The sequence below is a fragment of the Dicentrarchus labrax genome, unplaced genomic scaffold (assembly GCF_905237075.1).
Source record: "Dicentrarchus labrax unplaced genomic scaffold, dlabrax2021, whole genome shotgun sequence".
In the NCBI taxonomy this organism is placed as follows: Eukaryota; Metazoa; Chordata; class Actinopteri; family Moronidae; genus Dicentrarchus; species Dicentrarchus labrax.
Window position 1 is genome coordinate 30,488,796 of NW_026136704.1, and position 14,608 is coordinate 30,503,403.

At 42.5% G+C, this 14,608-nt stretch overlaps 2 protein-coding genes across 6 annotated transcripts in view; both read left to right on the forward strand.

Annotated features, from left to right (window-relative positions):
• Nucleotides 1-5,849, forward strand: part of slc8a2b (solute carrier family 8 member 2b) — a 164,509-nt gene extending 158,660 nt beyond the window's left edge. For all 3 annotated transcript variants that reach the window (XM_051398566.1, XM_051398565.1, XM_051398567.1), the window contains one exon: nucleotides 520-5,849. In XM_051398566.1, the coding sequence (XP_051254526.1) occupies nucleotides 520-896 (377 nt within the window). In that variant the 3' untranslated portion in view covers nucleotides 897-5,849. The remainder of the gene's footprint in view (nucleotides 1-519) is intronic.
• Nucleotides 5,850-7,605: 1,756 nt separating this feature from the next.
• Nucleotides 7,606-14,106, forward strand: srsf7a (serine and arginine rich splicing factor 7a). 3 transcript variants are annotated; one of them, XR_007884487.1, is made up of 9 exons: nucleotides 7,606-7,826; nucleotides 8,554-8,787; nucleotides 8,937-9,113; nucleotides 9,245-9,331; nucleotides 9,813-9,854; nucleotides 10,133-10,177; nucleotides 10,459-10,557; nucleotides 11,549-12,098; nucleotides 13,189-14,106. XR_007884487.1 is itself a non-coding variant. In XM_051398660.1 (8 exons), the coding sequence occupies exons 2-8, from the start codon at nucleotides 8,564-8,566 to the stop codon at nucleotides 11,640-11,642; spliced, it is 768 nt and encodes a 255-aa protein (XP_051254620.1). In that variant the 5' UTR covers nucleotides 7,606-7,826; nucleotides 8,554-8,563; the 3' UTR covers nucleotides 11,643-14,106. The 3 variants fall into 3 exon arrangements, 2 of the variants coding, with proteins under 2 accessions (XP_051254620.1, XP_051254621.1); XM_051398660.1 differs by having other exon boundaries at nucleotides 11,549-14,106; XM_051398661.1 differs by lacking the exon at nucleotides 11,549-12,098 and having other exon boundaries at nucleotides 7,607-7,826.
• Nucleotides 14,107-14,608: the final 502 nt, after the last annotated feature.

Sequence of the window (14,608 nt, forward strand, 5' to 3'; positions counted from 1 at the left end):
TCTTGTTATTTGCGTCTTAGAGTTGTTAGTTTCTGCATATTTTTTATTTGCAAGCATGGACTGATTATAAGACAACAGGCCCTGGCACAGACTCACCTCCTTTATAGGAGCACACCGAGATTGAAAGAGACACTGTGTCCCTTTGAAGTCGTTTTGTGTGTCTGTTGTTGTTTTGTGTATGTTTGTGTTACTTTTGTGTTTCCTTGTAGTCGGTTTTTGTCTCCTGTGGTAGTTTTATGTCTCTTTGTGGTCATATGATTGACTTTCCCAAATAAATTGTTAACAGTAACGTCAAACTGACGCTCTGGCCCCTGGGCCTGTGGCCAGTAGGCCCATTCAGTCATCCATCCATTTCTGTGAGTGTCCACAAGGGTTTGGGTCATCTGTCCATGTCTGTGAGGCTGGGCATGCTTCCCGAAATGTATCTGTATCAGCGTCTTTATTTTAGACTTTATTCTGGACCTTTGAGTGTGCTTGAGTTGTATGATTTACTCTCTCCCCCTCTTTCTCTCATTCCAGACACCTTTGCTAGCAAAGTGGCTGCCATGCAGGACCAGCACGCTGATGCATGCATTGGTAACGTCACCGGTAGCAATGCCGTTAACGTGTTCCTGGGGATCGGCGTGGCGTGGTCGGTGGCCGCAGTCTACTGGAGAATCAAAGGACAGGAGTTCAGGGTTGACCCAGGGTCGCTGGCCTTCTCCGTCACACTCTTCACCATCTTCGCTTTCATCTGCATGGCGGTGCTACTGTTCAGACGCCGACCCTCCATCGGCGGAGAGCTCGGCGGCCCAAGGGTGGCACGCATCCTGACCAGTCTGCTGTTCCTGGGTCTGTGGTTCCTGTACATCCTCTTCTCCAGCTTGGAGGCCTACTGCCACATCCCCGGCTTTTAAAAAGGAGATAAAGAAAGTTCTGGAAGAACATTGCACAGCAACACACACATATACTTTTACACTATACAGTCCACAGTTTGACATGAAACAAGTATAAGATTCTTCTGTTTAATAGGACTCACTGCAGCCTGGAGGTGTCCTGGTCTTTGATGCAAGGATACTGAAATACTTCAGATACACGTTCTCACACACACACACACACACACACACACACACACACACACACACATACTATATGTACGCATGTGTAAACAGGTCATAACAAACACGCACACACAGTTACAGGCATGATAAAAGGGCGAAAGGAAGTGTTTGAAGGGCGAGAAATGTGAATACAAAAGGTTGCTGAAGCAAAGTTAGCAGAGAGAAGATGGAGAGAGAAAGGAAGTGAAGTTGTCATTCTAGATGCGAGAAGAGGGTCAGGTCAGCCGCTGGAGGGCTGCTTCATTCTGGGGCATGGAAGGTTTCTTTTAAAGTCCGATGGGTATAGGTTGGGTTGGAGAAGCTGTCTGGTAGGATCAGACGACGAGGATGGGACAGAAACGTGTGCACACCGGACAGAATATATTCGTTTGCACTGAAGGAACAACATCTTTGTTTGTTTGTCCCTCCCACCTCTCGTCTGTATCACCAACTCTACTGGTACAGCTTCGTGTGTCTTCACTGACGAGGTGGAGCGCTGTGTGAAAAAATGAGTGGAATGTTTACAATAACAATAACATTAACGTTTGTTTACTACAGGAAGTTCTCATAAAGTGGTGATTCTTGTCTAACACTGTATAGAAGGCGGTTCTCCACACGCACTGTAAATAGTAAAAACCGGTGTATATAGAGTGTAGTGTTTTCAGTAGGCAGACAGTGATGCCTACAACTGAAAAAGTCAGAGAGGGTGCAAAAAATATTCCCTCAGACTGTGCGGCTACTATTCTGTACAGAAAGTCAAATTACAGCAAAAACAGTCAGGTTTCTGCCGCTTCTGCCCGAAAAAGCTCCAACGGTTTTAAAATTCATGCACAGGCTGAAACGTCACTGATCCCAAACATTAGAGAATACAGTTTAATAAGAGTGGGATTAATGATGACTTTGGCAACACTAAACAGAGACTAAAGTCTTACCTGACCAAACAAATGGAAGATGCACTGGTGAAATAAGAGCCATAACTCCCCAGCATCCTACGTTCCAATTAGAGGTGTCTTTATTGGATGGTTTCCAGGGTAACCACAGCCCCTCTGACAAAGGTTTGTATATCAAACGGAGGCATTATTTTCTGCATGTATAGACAGATATGGAGCATCTTCACATAAATCACTTATATACTATGTAAAAGAGAAATCCTGTAAATTAAATCCCTGCATTCGTGCGTCTGCTCAGTGAACTCATCTGGTTCTTGATATTAAATCGTCCTGTTTAAATCTGTGTGTGTAGGCAGACAGGAAGGAGGAGAGGTGTTTGGTCCAGTGGATGATCTGGGTGGAACCAAAAAAAAAAAAAAACATTTCCTCCTCAGAGGGACCAAATATGTGCTCACACTCAAAACCCACGTGGGAACTTTGTTCGATTGTTGTTGCTCCATCCAGACGGACTGAGATCTGAGTGCAGACACTAAACTACAGTCCGTCATCACTGTGTCATTGTGGGTAGTGACAGACTAATCCATTGGTGTGGCATGTATCCTAACAGACTAATCCATTACCCTTAGTGACAGCAGCATGGTCGGACAAACATGCATGGATGGTCGAACAAGACTTAACAGTGTTAGTTTACTTTCAAGAGTGAAATACAGAGTAGATTACAGTTAAATCAGTAAAAAACAGATTCCACTCACCAACAGTCAGTCTGAAGCATGTTGATTAGGATGCATGATCCTAAACTGCACATAAATTGGTATGCAGGTTGCTAGTCTACACCACACCGATGCTTCAGATAGCACCCATACAATGCCTTAAGGAAAACTCTCAAGTAAAAATCTAGTATTCAAGCTTCAGCTGTACAAACTGTCCGGGCTGCACTTTATTTGGTGTAACTAAAACATACTGTGTTGTGTTTTTATTTTTTCTTTAGTTGACAAACTATTAGTGTGCAGTACATGAAGGTCGAGTCACTGGAGGAAAACTATGAACTGTGTGAAGTTCAAATGTAACACTGGATCCAGCTGAAACCCCCATTCATCTGTGCTTAGAGCACAACAGAAGTACCAGATATGCTAAAGATTACTTCCCATTTTAATGGAAAGTCTGCACATTGTTTAAAAGAGCTAAGGTCTATCGTCTACTGTTCTTCAGACTTTGTTTACAGTCTGTAGGTCAACAGCAGACAGGACCACAGAGAAGCTGTAGGAGCAGCACTGTCATTGTAGGTCTAAATCAGACAGTTTGTGTAGTCATAGTACCATAGCATAGGAAAACACATTAGAACATACTGCCCTTTAAGGTATGTATGTGTTGCTCAGTATTGCATGGCAGAGTTGGAACATACAGTACAATGTTCACAAGCTAAGGAAACAACTGGCTGCTACACAGACAGTGAAAATCAACCAGAATGCACAACTAGAGAGCTGCAAACCAGTGACACACACTGAGCTGTATGCACACACCCTCTGATTTGCTGTGACATTTACACACAGACATTTCTTCCTTCCAACATTGAGATGCAAGAAGCTGAAAAGTCAGTGCTGAAAATAATGTCAAAACAAATGCAGAGAGCAGTGTGCGACATTATAGTATGATGATTAAGTTAACTATTAGCTTAGAGTAGAAGCACCAAGAATCCGGCATCCTTTTTCTACCCGAGGAGGAATTTATCACGTTGAGACACCGCAGTCGACGTTATTATTACTGCAATATTCACTGCCTAATATGAGTCGCATTAAATATATTTCTGTGAGGACGTCGTACTTTGTGCTGCAGGTGTGTCACAAACACTTCACCCACAAATGATAATAAGTGCTATACAAGTGGAATTTGTTATTATACATGATAATATCAGAAGGATTCGATTAGTTTACCCTTAACTAACTATACTTTGTAAACTTTCTAAAAAACAATTTTGTATCTTTTCCTTGCAGATATAGCCTAGATTTTTTTGTACTTCTACACAATGTTTAGAATAGTATCAATATATACAGTTGGTAGTGTAGATTACATCGTTACTGAATTTAGTGGATTAGATTTTGATATATTTCCACAGTGAGGAAGCTCCCCTTTAAACTGCTCAAACAGTGTAGTGTATCCTAACCAGACATCCCAAATAATTTACTGAAGTTCGTTGTCTGCTGACTTGTTTGTGTCTATGTTACTTATGTATATTTCTTCTCATAAGATAATTTATTTAGATATTTATTTATTTACAAGAAGATTATTTATCTATGGATAAGCTGTGCCGCAGGTCCTTGAAGCGAACAGTTAAGTTCAAGGAGCGTGGTTTCAATGTGCAATACAGAATAAAATTAAAACACATCTTAGTTCGTTAGTAGCTTTGACAAGAGGTCTTTTTCTGCTCCAGTGTTCGTTGTAACCCGCTGCCAACGTACATTTCTTCATTCAGTTCCCTTGAAGGAGGAGTTTTTGAGTGTAAGTAGCATGTTTACATGAAGAAACAGTGTGGAACATTGCCAGTGTAATTGTCAGTCTCGGGTTGTCGTGAGCTGAAGAGGGACTCTTTGTAGATATCAGTGGTGGCCGTGAGGCAGGTCAGTGGTGTGTGAGGCTGTAACAGTAGCTTAACTGTAGTCTACTCACTAAACCACAAAGTGGGACCAAGATTACACATCACACACCAACACACACACACCCAGGTCTGCTGAACTCTTGTGTAATCGATGACTGGGTACGAAATGATCACCACCAGCGGGTACAGGATGGATCAGCTCAGATGATGTGCCCAGCGTTGTCCCAGCAGATGTGACCCAGGCGTGGCTCAGCAGCCCAAAAGCAGAACTGTCTACAATGTTCGGACAATGTTCCATGTTTCCATGAACTTCTGTACTAACTGTCAGGCTTCGGCCTTTGCTGTTCTGTAGCTAGATGTGATGCCTCCCCATCCAGCCTCTCCTCCTCACCCACCCCTCCCCAGTGTGTGTCTGTGTTTGCTTCCCCTCTGTATTCCTCTGCAGATGCATGATGAATCCCAGTGTACATGTGTTAGCAGCATGGTCTACTGTGATGGACGCCTATCGGCACATTTTATCGGGTTGATTCCCCACACTTCGAATCCCATACACCAGAAGCTCTTTGTGAAATAAAATAAGCAAGTGGCACACACAGACACAACCACGACTCCGTACAGATAGACTGAAGACACACACACACACACACACACACACACACACACACACACACACACACACACACACACACACACACACACACACACACACACACACACACACACACAGCATTTATGGATTCAGTGTCTACTGCTTATTTGTTTTGTTACCTTTAGAAGCTGTGAAAAGAGAGTGAGCTCTGTTGTGTCCGCAACGAGCAACATCCCAGGTCATCTTTTTGTTTGTTGGTGTACAATATTTCTGTGTCTGTGTAAGTGTTCCCCCTCTTCTTCTTCCCCTTCTCCTTCCTCTCTTCCTTCTCCTTACTCCTCCTCTTCTCCTCCTCCCATTCACTCCCTCCCCGGTCTTGCTCTTCAATGTGTCTCTGTGAAGTTTTTTCCTGTGATGAAAATTTCTCTCTCTGCCTGAACCTTTGTAGGGAAATAATGACTGAGTTACTACAATATCTTGTGATAGAAATATACATTTATTCAATACTGTAATAAATTATTAACTGAAGATGATATTTAAGTTTTTTTATGAAATGCAGAAAAAAAAATTCTTAGAAAAAAAATGGCAACCTGTTTTTGAAAAAACGGCATGAGGTGTAATGTGTTACCGAAAGAAAATGAAGGTCTTTAATCAAGTGAAGTTGACCTTATTGGAATATAGTTCATTTATTTTCAAGGCGTAATGTGTCTGAGTCATTATTTCTGCTCTAAATGAGAATACAGCAGTCAAACACATCACGGACGGAGTATGAGGGAACAGACCAAGAGTTCTGTTAAACATGGCTGTCGGCTGACTGCGCTGTGCAGGAAAAAATAAACTTCTAAAAAATACAATGAATGCACTGGACTTTGTAAGAGCGGGATAGAAAAAAAAGATTAGGACTTCCTACTTCTGACCTTCTGAACTTAGGACCACTAACCTGTGCCCATTCAGTAATCCATCTATCAAACACACAACCACATAAACACATCATGATCAAAACACACAACACCGGCTTTAGATTGAACCCAATACAGCATTTTTCATGTTTCTGTGATACTTTGAAATAAATCAATTGATCAATAGACAGAATAATCTTTGGTTTCAGCTTCTCAAATGTGTTGTGCTGCGATTTTGCTGCTTTCTCCCAGAGACTCCCACAGATGACCATACATCCTTCCAGCCCAGGAATAGAGCAAAACCACATCAGGCACAATAACAGGATAAATATGTGTACAAATAATTACTGACAAACTGTAACACACAGGTTTTGGTTTGTGAGGGAAAAGCCATGCACAGGTAAAAAGCTTCGGTGTAGAGCTGCAGAGAGGTGCAGTAAAGCAAAGTGAAGCTGGTCAGTGGACACATACACACACACACACACACACACACACACACACACACACACACAGTGCAGCAGCTCTGATCACTGTTGCTCATGGCAGCACTGTCAGGTTTTCGTCTGTTCATGACAACAGTCATACTGCAGAAAGAAAGTGTTTTACATGTAGATAAGTTAAATGTGATGGTCTGTATTTCATCACGAGGTCGATGTATCCGTACACATAATAGAAAGTTTGTCATGTTGAATTATTGAGCTGCTTTGAGCAACTGTGTGTGTCCAGGTCAACTAACCATTAAACTTAATGGAAAGATCCCTAAAAATCTTTAAAGGTTGCAAAAACATAAACAAATGAGAAATGAGAATATGTTTGTTGGGTACTTTCATAACACAGTGATTAAAATCTCACAGGCACAAATTAATTCATCTTGATATGATCCTTTTTTATTATTTTGTGGTTGTCACATTTACAAACAATAACTCCGTATTGTTTAGTGGGAAAAATACAGGTACATATTCATACTTAAGATCTGTACATAATGTACATTTTGTTATCAAACTGGAGTTGTGTGTCCTGTAATTCATTCCAATAAACAGCTAAGTATTCATAATAATGAGTGTTTACTTGTCCTCCAGTGGCCACTCATCACTGAAAGTGGTAGTATACTATCAGGAGTGTCTTGATGCTTATTTAGTGAATTTAATGTGTTGCAGTTCTTGATGACTGATTGCACTGAAAAGTTCACTACAACAGAAAAAACCAAGCGAATGAAAGCAACAACAAACAAAGAGGAAAATTAAATAGAAACAGTGATGAACATTTACAACATTTCACATACTTTTGTACAGTATAAGGCTACCTCGTTGAATATGCAGAAAAAATAGGAATAGCGTTTAAAAAATGACAAATGTGTTTAATTATTGTGCCAAAATAATTAAATTATTAATCCCAATGTTCATTATAAATGATCCAATACTGGAAAAACATCCCAAAGCAAAAAATAACAAAGAACAAATATTTAAATCTAAATTAAACCTTTGGTGCGCTGTATTTTGAAAATATCAACCGGAAGTGTCACTAAGCGGCGGCACCATTTGAGCCTCAGTGCGCAGAAGCGGACGTCACGTGGTCGACTCTTCAGGTTAGCTTTCGTCGCTGGTGGTGAATCCGGTCAACCTGTCCCTAAAAACATGTGGAAGACTCATTAATGTCCACACGAGCGGCTCTGTAGCGACGTAGTACCGTTGTACCGTGTTCGAATCCCTCCGCGGCTCTCTGTCGGAGACGGTTGAATTCAGTGGGAATCAGAAATCAGCGGAACGGCGGAAGAAGGTAACGTTTAGCTAACGCGTGCCGGCGCCATTGTTTATGAGCAGGCGGGGAGCGAGGCCTCAACACACACACACACACACACACACACACACACAGCCAACGTATATTGTGTGTTTTATTTTAATTTAATCTCTATTTGTTGGCTGATCTGTGTGTGTGTGTGTGTGTGTGTGTGTGGGGAATCGAACACGTTACATTGTCGTACAGGGCTTCATGTGGACCGTGTGTAACAGTTTAGGAGGTCGGGTTGGTTTGGCGCGGTGACGCTGCTGCACCTGTTGAGCCACCGGCGCTACGGGTACCGGGAGGGGTTGGTTTCCCGCACATTAATGTAAACTGAGCAGCTGTAGTGGTCCAATGTAAGCGACCGTGTTTGTTTGGTGGAGAGCCCCAAACTTATGAACTATTATTCAACAGTAATTATCTGTAAATAACCTCAGTGTGAGAACTTATAAATACTAAAGGTGAAACTATCTGCTGTTATCTTCGATTAAAGCTGCAGATTATCGATCAATACGTTGTAAACTTGGTTAATAAAACGTCAGCAGATACTGAAAACCTTTTATTTAAGCCGGTAAAAGATTGATCGGTTGGTCACATTGCTTCTTCTGTCTGCCCAAACACCGAAGCATGAAAACAAAGGATATAATTATCTCAGTAGTTACCAGCTGCTGATTCATTTTCTGTTTATGCTCATGCACATTCCCCCCCCCCCGTCTCCCAACAGGCAAGGAGACATGTCGTACTATTCATCGTCCCGTAGTTCGTCTCGGGCCACCGACTGTAAAGTGTACGTGGGTGACTTAGGCAACGGCGCTGCCAAGGGTGAGCTGGAGCGAGCGTTCAGTTATTACGGCCCACTGAGAAGTGTGTGGGTGGCCAGGAACCCACCAGGGTTTGCCTTTGTAGAGTTCGAGGATCCCAGAGATGCAGAAGATGCTGTGAAGGGCATGGATGGAAAGTGAGTAGTAACGCCTGTGATGTTTGAGTTGTTTGTGTTTTGAGTTCTGCCTTCGTAATGGACTAAAAATAAAAAAGTCGAATCTTAAATGTCTGTAATCCTCGCCCCTCGTAAGACCTCAGGAATAAAATGTCCTTTCTTCTCCTCAGGGTTCTTTGTGGTTCCCGTGTTCGTGTGGAGATGTCTACAGGCCTCTCCAGGAAGGGCCGTGGGCGCCCTAGCCGGCGCCAGTTTGACCCCAATGATCGGTGTTACCAGTGTGGGGACCGGGGCCACTATGCCTACGACTGCTACCGCTTTAGCAAGAGAGGAGGTCGTCGCAGCAGGTGAAGGAATACAGCTTCTGTCTTGTGGTCGTGGTCGATATGATTTTCATTTTCTAAACATGTTAGATGTTGTCATTCCTTGTACCGTCGAAGCAGAACACAAAGGGGAATAACGTGTCTTTCCATTCCAGGTCTCGCTCTCGATCTCGCTCCAGGTCAAGGTCCAGGTCCCGTGGACGCCGCTATCGCTCTCGCTCCCGCAGCCGTAGCCACAGCAGGTATGTCGGCACGAAAAACACAGATACACCTTACAGATGAAACTGGAAATTCTTGTTCTGGTGGGTTTGTGATGTGCAGACGCATGAGGAGGGTTATCATTAGTCGTGCAGATATTCAGGCGCCATTTAAAAGCGTGACCTCTTCGACAGTTATGATGTCGTCAGGGGTTTGGAGAGCTTGTAGCTCAAATCAATGTAATGTGATCAGTGGCTTTTGTTTTAAATCTGAGGTGCTTTGAGCAACACGAAACAAAAGCACTTGATATCATCACACCAAACTGTTGATTAATCACTTTGCAAATAAGAATGGTTAAAACTAATTGTTCCCACTGTAATAGATTCTAGGATCTATTTATAGATTAATAGAATTAAAGATTTTATTGCCATGCATTTACCCGTGTACGGAGTTGTTTTTATCTTGAGTAATAAATGGTACGCAGGTTTTGTTCATCCCCTCTTTGTGACACTTGTACTTTCTCAGGAGCCGCCGCCGATCTCCATCCTATACCAGACGCAGGAGCAGGTGAGAAAACATGTTGTTGAGCTATGACTAACTACTATGTTCGTACATTCCTCCTTATCTTTATTGATGGCGAGATGCGAAGCAGATGTAGCTGCTCATCCGTGTTAATCCGGTTCTGCAGCACAATCTGACGTAGGGCGGAGCAGATAATTACTACCTCCTCCGGGTATACATTAAATCCACGTTCATGTTTGCAGCCTCATTGTGGATGTCTCAAGTGTTGTCATGGAAACCCACCATAGCTGTAATTAAACACAATCTATTTCCTGTCCCATTAGGTCTGGCTCCCCAGCTCGTTCTAAGTCCAGGACTCCAGTGAGAAGGTAGGTTGTGTGAACTCCAGGTTTTCAAACCACCATTACACGACTCGTGTCTGAAACACACTGTTGCAAACTCGAACTTTTGGAAGTACGATTGCTGATTTGTACGTCCAACCAATCGACTTGCTTGATGAGAAAGTCAGCTCTCTAACATAAGAGGTGGGAGGTTTGTGCGTCTGCTGCAACCAGTTTGCAAAAGATGTCTACGTGTATTTCAGCAGAGGCATAACTCCAGCTTTAGCTTTCGATAGTGTGTCGTGTAAATGCTGTTTTCTTTTCTCCAGTCGCTCCAGATCTCGTTCTCGGTCTGGCTCTGCGCCCAGAAGACGCTCTGCCTCCCGATCCCGCTCACGATCTCAGTCCGCGAACCACAAGAGGGCCAGGTAAATCCTCAGTCTCGATGTCTCTCCTTCACTGAAACAGGGTGTAGGCTGTCTAATACATTTTTAGTGCTTAATCCTGCCAGTTGTCAGTGTTTTACCAAGACATTGTATTCATATGTAACACCTCAGTAAAGTCTAGATCAACCATTATAGATTTCGAAATAGTTCAGACTACAGCTATCTTCCATTTCAAGACAGGGTCAGTTATGTTCTCATTAGCCAGAGCTAGGTGCTCCATCCTAGGCAGGGACTGACTGTTAAATAGACCCTCCTTCCACCCGGGAGCATCACGCTGCCACCAAACGACCGCCACCTGACGGTGAGATGGATGACCGGCGAGACCCCTCTACGTCCTCGACACAGAGAGATCTTCGTCTTCTGCCGTGACTTCTGCCTCCGCTGTTGCCCAGAAGTGGAGTGGGAGGGGCAGAGGACAGTGACTTGGGCCCTCTGTCTGGTTGTAGGGATGTATAAGTAGATTAAAGATCAGACCTCTCTCTTGTGCTCTCTTTTCCAACTCTTGATAGCTCTGCACTGTCAAAACTGTTTGAGAGCTACACTGTTGTTTAATCAGTCCCACTTGACCTTGAAATGAGAGCACACGAAAGACCGTCTCCGCTCAACCTATAAACTGTTCAGACTCAGCAGCTAAAAAGAGTGAGGTGCACCCATATCTTCTGTACTCTTGCCTTCCTTTTGATCTCACCCACCCTAGATGTAGCCCTATTCTAAACAAATGAATGTAGGCTGACAGAGCAAGAGAGAAATTTTTATATTTATTGGATTTATTGGACAAGTGTTAAGTAAAGATGGTCAGAATTAGCATTGTAAATGTTTTCTTAAATTTTAATTCCCTCTCCTGAATTTGGCTAGATCAACAGAACTCTTCAGAAAAATATTAACTTGAGATCAGACAAAACGACACCATTGGTGTGACTTACGTTAAGCATCTTTGCAGCAGTTTTGTTTATTTTTCATATTTTCTTTAAAGCGTGTGGTGGGAGCTGAGCACTGCACTGACACCGCAGCTGATCCCAGGCCCAGGGTCTGCCAGCTGGCGGTGTGTACGTCCTGCGGGAGGGTGACTAAGCGCTGACCTGAGATCAGCCTTCGCCTGCATCTGGTGTTAGACAGCGAGAAAGAGGTCGACCTACCGACCGAACCCTCCCCACAGTGAATGGGTGACCGTCTGTTCAACCGACGCACACGCTCAGACGAGATCAGCCCATGCACACATACAGTTGTTCTACTAGAGTCACCCAGCCAGCCAGCCAGCCTTCAGATGTACCAGAGGGCTGACCCACACAGATCAGAGTTCGACCACTACCTTTTTAAATCCATTATCTACCTACCAGACCCCCTACCTACCAGAGTTCTTCGGCCTCTGTCTTAGCTTCTGAAAGTGAGAGAAAGAGAGCTGACGAGAGATCAGTCTTCAAGAGCCTCCCAGCGCAGTGTCTCTCCAAGTTGTAGTCATCCGTCCTTCAGTCCTTTCATCCTTCGCTTCTCTGTACTTGTTGTTTCTGCCACTGTCTCCAAAGGTAACCAAAAATCCAACCCCCTGACAAGCTCATGTTCATGGTGAAAGAAAAATTGCACAGGCTTGATGTAGTCTGGGAAAACTGGTGATTTGTAGAGCTAAAGTTGAGACTTTTTAACAAGCATGCTCAGAGTACAAATGTGTGGTTGAATCTGAGAGTACGTGGATGATTGAGTGAGTGCAAGAGAGGAAGGAAACATGAATTTTAATGGGCTGATATCTCTGAGGAGGCCTTTTTTTTGTCAGATATGTTTTTTTCTTCTTGTGCCAAACATGTTGCCACATCATTACCATTACTATCTTTTATCGTTCTAGTATTTATTTTAGTACTCAAACTCAAATAATGGTGGCTTTTTAAAATGTGCAGTTCATTCACTGGTCACTGTATAGAGCAGGTTCTTAGAGCCTGACCGATATATTAGTGGGCCAATATTATCTGCCAATATTGGCCTATTGCACACACTTTAAATATTCTTTTAATAAAGTTATTTGTAAGTAATGTAGAAAGCAGCCTTCTGAGTACCTTTGCATAATCACATTGGTGCACAATCCACATAGAAAAGGTATCAAAAATTCACTATATTGGCCCGATATCAGTGTTTTTCCCCTCTTAAAGTGGTCTCATATCGGTCTGGCTCTAGTTTCCATCTGTTTGTGCTGCCCACCTTTTTGTGTTTGTAGTGTATTTAAAGTGCTAAATGTCTCCTCCCGAGCAGAAACCACTTTAACAATGTGTAGTTGCCAGTGAGGAGACTTTCAAGGACTTGTGTCATTCATTTCAATGGGTGTTTGTTTGCCCGGGGGGTTAAATTATATATTTAGCTTTTTCTTTTATTATTCCTCAGAAATACAAAGATTAGTTGTCTTTTTTTAAGATAAAACTAATAAATAATAAAAGAACCTGTGGCTCCTGAGATGAGTCTTGGTCTAAGAGGTCAAAGAGGTATTCAGTTAACAAATATCAGCGCCCATCCAGTCATGAATTTCACAAAAGGTGTACACTGTATTAAGATGTTGAGTAATGTGGGTTTTTCTTATCATTCTTCAATCCTCCCCTGTGGCAAGCTAACTCCTCTCTGTTTCTGTTTCAGTCGTTCCCGTTCAGCAACTCCAAACCGAAGCGCTACGCCCGCAGACGACTGAGTGAAGAAGCCTATTAGTTCCCCCCCCTCCCCCGCTCTCCTTAACAGACAGACCCTCAACCCCTGCACCCTGTCTGCTTTTACAGCCCTACAGAAGTGTTTTTGGTTTTTTTTGTGCTTGTCTGTTTAGTCTTTTAAGTTGAATTTCCTCCCCAGGACTGTAGTCTTTGTGCAGCCCCAGATATAGTCAGTATAGCAGACATAAATCAGTTTCCATTTGATAGATTGTTTTAAATGCTGTTGCTGCAGAAATCCTCTTTCTTCTCAGAAGTCACGTAGCAAGTGTAACACCTGTGTTAAGGTCATTTTGAATGTTGCAGTTGACTTTTAGCAGTGTATTTTGGGCCTCGTTCATACAGTAAATTGCGTCAAAAGATGGGTTAGTTGATGCAGCTCTTGAGGGCGAGGACACTGCATTGGAAATAAAAAAAAAACTGCTTTTATTCCTTGAGCTCAAATTTCTGAACCTTAAAATATTTTTCCCCCCCGTTGAGAATCTGCAAACGATGTAAATGTTTTTGTTTTGTATTGCTCTCCAGTATGATTAGGGTTCAGATGCTGTTTACCGTTTCCACTCATGGTGATGTAAGGAGACGGTTGCTGGCCTGCATGCCTTTAAATATGTCACATTCCTACTGTTTGTTGTTTCTGTGCTGCACTGCCCGTTTTACAAACCTGATCAGCTTCACTGTGCGCTGAATAGATTTTCCCCATGTGTTTGATTTTGTTCCTGTGACTTTTGATTTTAAAATATATACAGTGCTTCAGTTTGATTTCTGTAAGGGCTGCTTTAACTGTTTTGTTCTGTTCCTGGCTTATATGGTAAGACAGTGGCAGTTTTATTTTTGAATAAACCTCTTCAACATACCTTTTTTGTGGTCTTATTTTATTTCTCACACACCTGAGTTTGTTTCGTGAAACTAAAAAAAATACAAGATATCAGCAGTTTTTCATTAGATTTTTTTTAATTTTTACTAAAGGTTAACACTAGATTCATATACTAGTTCTTTTACTGTATTTGTGTGCAATTATTGAGAGAACTGGGATTTTAAAAAGATATTTCTTCCAAAAAAAAATCCTAAAATGGTGCAAACAGTAAAAAATACTGATACATTTTAATTAATATATTTTTTATGAACATTAACACACCTCAGATTAAACAGGTGTCTTAAAATGCATTGTATTTAAATAAAGTATTTCTAATTCAGATTGTGTACGTTGTTGAATAACCGCTTTAATATCGCGAGTTAAAAAAAAAAAAAAACCTGTTTGCGCCTCCTGCTCTCCTATTGGCTGCCCCTCAAGCCGCAGGCAGATTGACAGCGGCCTCCGCCAATCACAGCGGGCGGTGCCGCTGTAGTGGGCGTGG